Source organism: Nelumbo nucifera, chromosome 4 (genome assembly GCF_055504915.1).
Source record: "Nelumbo nucifera cultivar China Antique chromosome 4, China Antique-T2T, whole genome shotgun sequence".
Lineage (NCBI taxonomy): Eukaryota > Viridiplantae > Streptophyta > Magnoliopsida > Proteales > Nelumbonaceae > Nelumbo > Nelumbo nucifera.
In genome coordinates, this window is record NC_142652.1 from 35153705 (window position 1) to 35165839 (window position 12135).

Genomic DNA, 12135 nt, shown 5'->3' on the forward strand with positions numbered 1-12135 from the left:
TCATTGTCCATACAAAATCATGGTCTAGGCTTATTTTCCAATCTAATGGGGAAATGAAACTAAAAAGCACCAAAAAACCTCATACCTTGAATTCCTTGTTCAAAGAATATATCCTCCACTCCCTAAATAAGTCATAAGTAGCATTTCTGACTTTGTTCACGCTTTTATATGTTTTAGTCATTTAATGATCTCCTAAATAAGGTTGCTTTGGATTAATTAATCCAAATTGCTGTTTTTAATTACCTGACATTTCAACTATAAACATCAATGATCAGTCCTACACATGCATTTTTTCCAACCGAAGTGAAGTGATTCTCAGTATTTACATAAAAAAAAAGAAGACTTGATGCAAAAATGCATATTTCTTATCAATTTGTTAAGAGAAAAACAGAAAAAGATGAAATCAAGTTCAGTAATTGCCACTATTTGAGCCAATTACTTTGCTTTGTGAGATGACCTACGCTCCTTCTCCATCTTTTCAAAGAGACTCCCATCATAAGCAGATCTAATGGTCTCTTTATGCAAGAAGCCATCCTTGTCCTTACACAGGTAATATAATATCGTCCACTCTCCCCAGGCTGCAAGCCTACAATCATTTTCATCATTTTCACCTTGTTAGATAATCTACTTCTTGTGAAGGCTACATAGCTTTTGATTAACTTGACAAACTGACCATCCATAGTAGTTTTTGGGAATCCGGTTGGACTTCAGCATTTGTGACAATTCCTTTGATGTTAAAGCGTTTGAACTAGAAGGAGCATGCTTGTGAAAGATCTCTTCAAACTTTGCTGGCACAAACCTACAAGAGTTGAAATTCACATCAAGGAAACAAATATAAAGAATACAAACTGTGATGTATTAGTGCAACTTGTGGAGCATGTTTGATATTTAGAAGATGCTTCTTAAATTGGACAATAGAAAGTATCAAACCATACCATTGACTAGATTCTTTGAAGTAGAGTAGACATTCTCATAAAAACAAATAAAGTGAATTAGTGTTATTACCCAATATTGGTACACACTGTCTAAGAGAGGCATGGACTGGATATGGAAACAACACAAAGTGGCCACTCTCTGACAAGGTTCAAAATATCGATACGCTCAATACGCCGGTAGGGTCGGTTTAAGGCGCTCCTCTACCCCCTGAACCGGTCAGAACCCCTGTAGGGGTGTATCGGGGAGCTCCCAAAATGATACGTATCAGCCGGTATCAGCCGGTATCAGCTGATATGTGCCAATACTTTGAACCTTGCCAACTAGAAACTGCATTATCACATTTATCAACCTGAGGTTTTTCTGTTGCACCAAGCAATAGCCCCTTTATGTTACTGCGGCCTGGTGTTTATGATGATCCAGGGCCTTAAAAGGTTGTGTGAGGCCCAAGTGGGCTAAGCCCTTAATGCTCAACCTTATGGGTCATGTTTCATGCAACTCAACTCAGGTTGGCCCAGGTTAGCATTTTACAAGGCCTAAAAGCACATTTAAATTTTGACAAAAGCCCAACCCCAGTCTGCCCATGTTGCACCCCTACCTTTATTGCAAAATATCATTCTCCAGTACATAAATAAGAAAATCAGAAGTGGACAAAGTAATGGGTCTAAAGAGAGTACGTCCGTACGAACAAATTTTGAAAAAACATGAGCTACTCAATCTTCCGCAATCACTTGCAACTAATTTATGAAGTCGCCATGAAACCTTAAGACTTGGGTTCAAGAGAACTTGTAGAACTGACTGACTGTGCGTCTCCTTCAAGACAGACAAAAAGAGGGAATATCTAAGGATTTGGCTAGGAGAAGGCCTTCCGAATAGCTGCAGCTGCAGCCTCAGTCACCTCCAATTGCCCCTACCTTCAGTGTTTAGAAAAATGCTAGTATAACCACATGTTTATGCAATTATAGCATTCTTTGCCATACAAACATGATGGGGCCCACGAACATACACACTATACAACAAAGTTGGACATGTGGCAAATAGAAAGAATAGTTGCATAAACTCAAGTGGAGCCCTTTTGGCCCCATACCATGTTGCCACATGGAACATCCCTGGTCCAATTAGAACTCTCTAAATGACTTGACTAGCTAGTCCATGTTTATTATGCATATTCAACTAATCTACTATAAACTCCTCTTGATGCGTTTTATTTAAGAGCTTCTCTAATGGGCAGTGAAGGGTTCTTCTGATCCTAAATGCATTGCAAGAGCTTCTCTAACTTCATTGTTTAATTTTTTTTTTCTTTTGTTGGAACTGATGTTGTGACTTTTCTCACCTTCTGGTGAAAATTGATTATTGCATATTGTTAGTGGTGTTAGTGAAGGGGTATTTCAGTCTTTGTACTTGTTGAGAGTGTTGATGTGTACTGTTATGTTAGTCCGAGTGCCTCTTAGTTAAAGAAGGGTACTCAAGTCTTTTCTAATAAGTTAATAATATAATAACAGGTCTGGCCGAATATAGGGATAACTTTTTTCTCTAATTCGAACCAGCCTTTCTCTCTTTCCTCTCTTTTCTCTCTTCTTCTTTCCTCTCCTACTTCTTGCTGTTTACTTTACTTTACAGTCAACGAACAAGACAGAATTCTAGGGCAGGTCAAACTTCAACATGGTATCAGAGCGAGGTTCACCAAATCAGACTTGCTATAATTCTGTCTTCTGCGCATTCAAATTAGGGTTTCTCTTGGGTTTCTCAATTGTGAATTGGAGACTGGGAAAAGGGCTGAAAAGGAGTGATCGCCCTCTTCCCTAGGAGGTTCCTATGCCTCCGATTGTGTCGTTGGTGATTGGTTGCTGTGGTTTCTAAGCCCTATTTAGGGCTGGTACGTGTGGTGCAGTGGTGTCTCAGCCCTTCATGTGGTTTTTTGCATATTTTTCTGTTATGGAATACATGAGAGGTGTAGTACAGTTCGCATGATGGGTTTTCAGATTGCAGTATGCTAGGGTTTATTCTGGTTTGTGTGTGATTCGAAGGGCAATAGTGTCTAGTTAATGGTGAAACTTCCTATAGTTGTGGATTAGTGTTGGTGGTGTTATAAGTGTGGTTTTCAGCATTTGATATCGCTGAAATCAGTGTGTAGACTTCAGTGAGTAGGGGTTGTGGTGTTGCAGTTTTTCAGCATTTAATACTGCTGAAATCAGTGTGCAGATTTCAGTGAGTGGGGTTTGTGGTGTTGCAGTTCTCAGCATTTATTATTGTTGAAATCAGTGTGCAGATTTCAGTGAAGTGTCTGTGTGTAGTGTGCAGTGTGTAGTGCTCATAATTCAGTGCTCAGAATTCAGTGATAAGGGAGTTCAGCAATGGCAGATAACAGTGATAGTAAACCTAGTGTCATGATATCTACTAACTACTTGAATGTCCAAATGACCTCCATTAAACTGAATGGAGAGAATTATGTCCCTTGGGCCAAGTCTGTAGAGGTTTTTCTGAAGGCGAAGAAGAAAGTGAAGCATATAAGAGAGGAGAAACCCCCCGCTAATTCTCAGGAGTATGAAGACTGGGAACAGGAAGATGCACAGATCATTACATGGTTGTAGAACAGTATGGAACCCAAAATCAGTGTGAACTTCATGTTTCTTGACACAACCAAAGAGGTGTGGGATCATGCTAAGAAACTGTATTTAAGTCAGGATAATACCACTAGGGTATATCAACTGTATCAGGAATACTTCAATCTGCAACAGGGAAATCAGAGCCTTGAGGAGTACCATGCCAGTGTGAGGAATATCCGTAATGAGTTAAATGTCTATCATCCTCTCACTTCAAATGTCAAAGTTCAACAGCAACAGCGAGAGCAGCTTGATGTGACACGGTTTCTGGTGGGGCTGAAGTCTGAGTATGAACCAGTACGAGCCCAGATACTAGGGGGATCTGCTCTTCCATCTTTAGAGGAGGTGTTTGCTCGTCTTCAGAGGGCTTCCATTGGATTTATGGACTCTAATGTCTCCGATAAATCAGCATTTGCAGTGTCGAGAGGTCGAGGTGGCAGAAGTGGGACTCGAGGAGCCCAGCTTGGCAGGAGTGGTAGTGGTGGACCTACACATATCCGTGGTGGTGGTCGTACTAGAGGCAGAGATTCAGGGGGAGCTCGTGGTAGAGGACGTGGCTCGGGTCCACGGAAGTATACTCATTGTGGTTTGGATGGACATGCCATTAACTACTGCTATGACTTACATGGTCCTCCCTCGACGTGGGCCAACCATGCCATGACTAGTGACACCAGTTTCAGCTCTAGACAGGAGAATCGGTCAGCTGACCCGATGCCTTCTACTCCCTCAGATGGTCCAGGCAAGGAGATGGTGAGTGTTCATCGGGATGAGTATGAGAGGTTTGTTCAATCCAAGTCGCAGCAGAACACAGCTTCCTTTGCACACTCAGGTATGGCTTGTTTGGCATCCACACCCAACCCCTGGATTATTGACTTTGGAGCCTCCGATCACATGACGGGAACTCCAGGTGTGTTTTCATCTCTCACTCATTACTCAACATCACAATCTGTTACCCTTGCTAATGGCTCCACATCATCTATCTATGGTGTTGGTAATGTTGACCTAGACCCTGTATCCCTATCCTCTGTTTTATATGTACCTAAGCTTCCATTTAATCTTATGTCTATTAGTAAGCTGACCAAGTCCCTTATGTGCTCCATCACATTTTACCCTTCTATGTGTGTTTTTCAGGATCTCAAGACGGGGATGAAGATTGGTGGAGGGCATGAAGCCGGTAGACTGTATTATCTTGATGGTGGTGGACGAACGTCAACGGCACTTCAGTCATCCATTTCTCCTCTCCAGTGGCATTGTAGATTTGGTCATCCTTCGTTGAAAGTGTTGCAGTCCTTAGTCCCTTCATTGAGTCAACTTTCTATTTTAGATTGTGAGTCATGTCAATTTGGGAAACACCATCGTGTTCCCTTTCGTTCTATGGTCGATAACCGTGTGATGAGTCTTTTTTCTTTAATTCATTCAGATGTTTGGAGTCCTTATAAAGTGATGTCATATAATGGATACTGATATTTTGTTATTTTTGTTGATGACTGTTCAAGAATGACATGGCTCTATTTAATGAAAGAAAGAAGTGAATTATTTGCCATATTCCAGAAATTTTATGCTGAGATCCGCAATCAATTTGGCGTTCACATCAAAATTTTCCGTTCTGATAATGGTCGTGAATACTTGTCTTCATCTTTTCAAGAATACTTGGACCAACATGGCATTATACACCAAACTTCATGTACCTACACTCCGCAACAAAATGGGGTTGCTGAGAGAAAGAACCGCCATCTTGTAGAAATGGCACGCTCCCTCATGCACCACATGAATGTTCCCAAAACCTTTTGGAGCGATGCAATGCTCACCTCTTGTTTCTTAATTAATCGGATGCCCACGTCTATCCTTGATGGTCGTTCTCCTTTTAGTGTCTTATTCCCCAACATGTCTCCATTTCCGCTTTCTCCTCGGGTATTTGGGTGTATCTGTTTCGTTCATAATCTGGGTCCCGGGACTGACAAGTTAGATGCACGTTCCCTGAAGTGTATCTTCCTTGGCTATTCCCGAACTCAGAAAGGGTACAAGTGTTATCATCCCAGTTCTCGTCGTTCCTTGGTATGTGCTGATGTTACATTCTTCGAGTCTACTCCGTTCTTCGTGGGGTCTAGTGCTGCTGCTTCCTTCACATCACCACCTCCTCTTCCTCTTCCTGTGGCTGATCCACCTCCTCTGGTTCCAGTCATGCCTACGTCCTTTCCTCCGGTGCCACCGTCGGTTGACCGTCCACTCATCCGTCACGTGTATACACATCGCCCGCGTGTACCGGCTGTAGCTCCTCCAACTTCATCACTGTCGACAGATCCAGCTCCAGCTCCGACACCAGCCTCCGACCTAGATCTTTCTATTGCCTTCCGGAAAGGTAAATGTACTTGCACCCTTCACCCTATTTCCAATTTTGTTTCACTTACCCACCTCTCCGCCTCCCATCGCCAGTTCATATCTTTGTTATCCTTCGTGGTTGTTCCTAAGGATGTCCAGGAAGCCCTTACCTCTCCAGAGTGGTGCCGTGCTATGGAAGAAGAGCTCTCTGCTCTGCATCATAATCACACTTGGGATCTCACCGCTCTTCCTCCTGGGAAGCAGGTTGTCGGTTGTAAGTGGGTGTATAGTGTTAAGTACTTGCCAGATGGTCGTGTTGAGCACCTGAAGGCGCGGCTGGTTGCCAAAGGGTACTCTCAAACCTATGGCATTGACTACATAGAGACATTCTCCCCGGTTGCTAAGATAGGGTCAGTTCGTGTCGTCATCTCTCTTGTAGCTATGTATGATTGGCCTCTCCATCAGCTAGATATCAGAAATGCCTTTTTGCATGGTGATTTGCTCGAGGAGGTCTACATGGAGCAACCACCCAGTTTTGTTGCTCAGGGGGAGGATGGTAAGGTATGTAGACTTAAGAAGGCTATTTATGGACTTAAACAGTCCCCTCGAGCATGGTTTGGTAGGTTCAGTGGGGTGGTCAAGAAGTTTGGTATGAAACAGTGCCAAGTTGATCACTCTGTCTTTAGTTTTGACTCTTCAGCAGGCAAAATAATATTGGTGGTGTATGTGGATGATATCGTTGTGACTGGGAATGATAAAATGGGCATTGACAGATTGAAGGCATTCCTATAGGAACACTTTCAGACAAAGGACCTTGGCAAGTTGAAATACTTTTTGGGCATAGAGGTAGCAAGATCTAAGCATGGCATTAATTTGTGCTAGAGGAAATATGTGCTTGATTTACTGGAAGAAATAGGGTTGTTGGGTACTAAACCGGCTGAGACACCTATGGAAACAGATACGAGGCTGAGCAGTGATATAGGTGAAGTATTTGAAGACCCTGATAGATACCGACGACTTGTAGGCAAACTAAACTATCTAACCATTACTCGGCCAGATATTTCATTTGCGGTTAGTGTGGTGAGTCAGTTCATGCAGAAACCTTTGGTCCCACATTGGAATGCAGTGCTAAGGATTGTGAGGTATCTGAAAGGAGCTCCTGGTCGTGGTTTGCTATACAGAAGTGGTGGAAAACTGGTAGTAGAAGGATACACCGATGCTGATTGGGCAGGTTCTATGTCTGATAGACGATCTACCACAGGCTATTGCACCTTTCTGGGGGTAACCTGGTAACATGGAAAAGTAAGAAGCAAACAGTTGTGGCAAGAAGCAGTGCAGAAGCATAATATAGGGCCATGGCACATACTGCTTGTGAATTAGTGTGGTTGAGGAACCTTCTACAGGAGATAGGATATGACATCAGTACTCCAATGAAGCTCTATTGTGACAATCAGGTAGCGGTTCATATCTCTTCCAATCCAGTGTTTCATGAAAGAACCAAACACATCGAAGTTGACTGTCATTTTGTGAGAGAGAAGGTGCTGAATGGGATGATAGAAACTGCATATGTTAGTACGAAAAACCAGTGGGTAGACTTGTTTACAAAAGGTTTGAGTCGGGGGAGAGTGGATTACATATGTAACAAGCTGGGATTATATGATATATACTCACCAGCTTAAGGGGGAGTGTTAGTGGTGTTAGTGAAGGGGTATTTTAGTCTTTGTACTTGTTGAGAGTGTTGATGTGTACTGTTATGTTAGTTCGAGTGCCTCTTACTTAAAGAAGGGTACTCAAGTCTTTTCCAATAAGTTAATAATATAATAACAGGTCTGGCCGAATCTAGGGATAACTTTTTTCTCTAATTCGATCCAACCTTTCTCTCTTTCCTCTCTTTTCTCTCTTCTTCTTTCCTCTCCTACTTCTTGCTGTTTACTTTACTTTACAGTCAACGAACAAGACAGAATTCTAGGGCAGGTCAAACTTCAACACATATTAACTTTGATTTTGTTAAAGAAAATCATTTACATATTTAACCAAAATAAAAGGTGTGAATTGGCAATATAGGAAAATATGCATCAAACAAGAACATTTTGAGAGTTTGGAAGAATGCTAGGAGAAGCTCAGCTGCATATGCAACACCCAACAGATACAATTGCGCCCAAAAAAGCATGCCTTTTTATGGGCTTCAACTTTGTCTGAATAGAGTGTTGCATATACAACTAGCTCCGGCAGAGATGCTAATATATGGCTGGAACATTTCTGTACAGTTTCATTTTGCATTCTCAATATCAAACAAGACAATGGCATTGAGAAAATGAGAGAAATACCTTCCTTCGGTATCATAGACTCCAGAATCGCTCCCATGCTTTGTTCTATGTATGTTTCTTATTTCAATAGGGAACAGAAGAGAAGGGAACTTCCCCTGCTTCATTGAGAACCACCATCAAACAGATTAGTTTTGTTGGTAAACGATAGAACGAGTCTTCTTAAAACAGACAAGCTTGAAATTCATTCATTGTTTGTTTCTTCTAAACATGGAGAAATAATAACATTGTTATGGGTCATATAGGGTTTTATTAGCATAACCAATAATTGTCATAATCATGTTGGAGAAACAAATATTTATGATATATTAAATTTTGATATCAATTAATCATGTTTTTTTTTTATTTTTTATAAGAAGCAAGAAATCAAAAACAAAAAGAAGAAGAGGCTACACACATCTCCAAATGTCAGCACAAGAAATACATTTTAAAGAAAAAAGAAAAAGAAGCAAGAGAAGAAAGGTTGAAATGAACACACTTAATAAGCCAATCAGCCACCCGATTGGTCTACTTTAACTTTCATTGATTTACATTTTATATTACTAACTTTTTTGTTGATTTACCTTTTGCATGGTTTACTTATCAATCACATTAAAGTATCAAAGATGTTAAAGCACGTTTTTCATTGATTCACCATGGCATTTTCCGATTCTGTATTGTTGTAGTGCTGTACATATTATTCTTGAATATTTATGTTGTATTGTTACAACATTGGTGTATAATACCAATCTCGGCCATGGGATCTCTTATAAGCAAAAACTCTGCACACATTGCAAGAATAGGCATATATTGAACATTGAGAACTTTATGAATTTATAACATACATGCCCCATGCACGCAGTTTTTACTTGCATGAGATAGGTTTTTAATCATGATCTTCGACGTAATTGTACGTGGAAATTAAAAAGTCTATGATGCTGCAAAGACATGATATCTGAAAAGTTCTAATCGAAAGCACATGTTATTATTATTATTATTATTATTATTATTATTATTTTATGATTAATTATAAGGCCCGTTTGGTTAGCAAGAATTGGGGTCTGGACTCTGGCCCGTTCCAGTTCCAACTGTTTGGTAACGGAATGATATTCCCCATTTGAGGGAATGACCATTCTCTCTCCCTCTCTTCGGAATTAAATCCTATTCCAATTGATTCTTCCTCCTCTCTTAGGAATGAAATCTCATTCCAGTTGATTCCAATTTTCATTTTGATTCCTACCTGAACCAAATAGATTATGATTAGTCAAATGGACCCTTTAAGTTTTTCTGATATCAGTGTTTCCAGCATTATAGTTGCTGTGTCTAGGAGTGTCAATGGACTGGTTTTGGATTGAACCCCATCCAAATCAAAATCAATTTGGACAGACTGGATAAACCAACAAGACATTAAATTGGATCAGTCCAGACTTAATAGTCCAAAGCAAGGTTCAAAATTTCGATACATATCGGGCCATCAGGGGCTTCCCAATACGCCCCTAAAAAAGTGCTTCAGGGTCTCAACTGGTTCAGAGAATGGACAAACCTTAAACCAACCCCTCTGAACCAGATTTGAGAAAAAACTAAAAAAAAATAAAAAAAACAGTGGCCGATACACTTTGATATACCGGTATGGATATTTTTGATTGGATTGAACCAATATCTTGATAGAAGATAAAAGTATAGGTGTCAATGGACCAGGTTTAGGTTAGATTCCATCTAAATGGCCCACATATTGAATTGGACCCGTTCAAAATGTTCTTTGATTAGATTGAATTGGACCTGATCTAGTGGACTGACATTGGACTGGATCGGATGGGAAGAAATCAGTCTAATTGACACCCTTAGCTGTGTCGAACTGTCGATGAACCCACGTAACGAATTTACCTCCGGAACGTTTGGTGTCAAGATTTCAAACACGTGGCATAAAAGGTCAGTTTGGTCAACAATGACTTCAATGTTAAATGCTTACTACCCACACGACCGAAATACCCACATGTTTCGTTTGAGTGCAGACAAATAGCCACATAGATAGCGGCAAACAATTGCATAATGGACACGTTAAAAACTTAAAATATTGTTAATGCCTTGGTAAAGAGACCATAATCCATAATTAAGGAACTTCAGAACCTTGCACACGCCATAACCCATAACCCACCAGTGCGCAATTTAGCAAAATACAGTGCAAAGCAGAAGAGAGAGAGAGAGACTGAGAGATGAGAGGACGGACCGGGCGACTTTGCCAACTGAGAACGCCATTGATGAAGATGGCAGCGGCGACGGACAAGGGGATGCCACACCCGATCGCACGAAACCCTGAAACATATATTAGCAAAAGTGCTCGATCGATAAGATAATTAATAGAGCGATCGACGATAAACATTAAAGAGAATAAAAAATAAAAAATCGCAGAGAAGGGAACCTTCGAAGGTCTCCCATGGATAAATAAGCCCATCTTTGTTTCTGTCGAAGAAGGCAACGTGCTTCTGGAGAGCAGTCTGATCGCCATTAATGGCCTCCCCGCCATTAACACCTGCAATGCTTTGCAGGCATTAATTAACCTTAAAAAAATAGGAGTAAAGACTATAAAATTAAACACAAAAATGAATAGAGAAAAAGAAGGTGAACTCGCTTCGTGTGTTAGCAGAGTTTGCTTTGGACCCAGTAGAGGGATTGGCAATGAATGCTTTATCTTTATTATTAAGGGAGAGATTGATGGAGAGATGAAAGGGCTTAGAAAACAAACAAGAGTATAAGTAAGGAGGAACAGAGCAAGAGGAAACGTTAAATCCAGGTAGGAACATTTTTAATATATTTCTTCGCTTAGAATCTAGACACTGCCCTTTCTTCATGTTCTCTTTCTGGTTGTGTTATACCAGAGCAATGAAGAAGAATTGAAGAGGGTACTACTACTACGTGTACGAAGCAAAAAATCCGTAAAAGGAAAGAGTGATGTACGTGTTACTTTTTCTGCCTACAATATATCATAAAAGATAGATTGTCAGCGTGTCACCTGTCGATGGTGTTGGGCATTATATGTATCGAATGGAATCGAGATTGGTTTTACCATCTTTCTGAACCAACAAATTATCTCTTTTACCATAAAAATTTATTTTTTTTTCACGTATTATATAAGATTATCTAAACAATTGGTTCGATTTTGATTTGGTATTTTGAAAAAAAAAGGAAGGTACCAGTTCAGTTTCTATTTTATCATTACGAAAAACTGATAATTAACCGAATTAATTAACCGGTATAATTTATTCTAATATATTTATAATTAATAAGTCATATATTATATTATGTTATATATTTCTAATATTTATATTATAATTTTATATATTTATTTATAATATATTATAAATATAAAAAAGCAAGAAACCAAAGAACAAAACCAATCAACCTAATTGATTGGTTTCAGTTCGAAATTTTGCAAAAACTAAGGCCCCGTTTGGCTCAAACCAGTGGATCAATTCTCATTCGGAACGGAATGAAAAAACCCCTCTAGAAATGCGATTCCCCAAAGTGAAAAAAGTGACTTCTCAGAAATGCAATCTTCGAGTTCGCGTTGCACCATGGGTGTATTGGACGAATGATCCCATGAATCAAAGTCGTCCACGTTGATCAGAAGGAATGCGTAAGTTAACATTTCAAATCCCATTAAGCGGATTCGATGGTTCAACCGGTCGCAAAATGAAAAAATGACTTTTTCTTAAAGACTGAACCTTACACACACACCAGCGACTATACAACAGTGAGTGATCCGAAGCAGCGGCCGTCGGTGGCGATGGTGAGAGCTCCAGTGGTACGTTTCTTTCTTCTTCTTCTACTAATAGCCCCTCTATAAATCGTATTCTGCACATAAATTTAGAATCAATCTACGAGCAGGATTAAATTTACCCTAGAAATCTTAGCTCCACCCTAGGGGTGGACTGAACTATAAAAATCCCTTCTATACCTCTTCATGGCCGGGCTCGAGT

At 40.1% G+C, this 12135-nt stretch overlaps 1 protein-coding gene across 2 annotated transcripts; it reads right to left on the reverse strand.

Moving 5' to 3' along the window:
- Positions 1-258: 258 nt before the first annotated feature.
- LOC104607392 (putative peroxygenase 4) lies at positions 259-11076 on the reverse strand. Of its 2 annotated transcripts, none has more exons than XM_088902674.1 (6): positions 10788-11076; positions 10578-10688; positions 10386-10471; positions 8183-8280; positions 674-799; positions 259-586 (listed from the first exon to the last, which is right to left on the reverse strand). In XM_088902674.1, the coding sequence occupies exons 1-6, from the start codon at positions 11005-11007 to the stop codon at positions 436-438; spliced, it is 792 nt and encodes a 263-aa protein (XP_088758800.1). In that variant the 5' UTR covers positions 11008-11076; the 3' UTR covers positions 259-435. The 2 variants fall into 2 exon arrangements, with proteins under 2 accessions (XP_088758800.1, XP_088758801.1); XM_088902675.1 differs by having other exon boundaries at positions 8183-8277; positions 10788-11070.
- Between the last annotated feature and the right edge of the window lie 1059 nt (positions 11077-12135).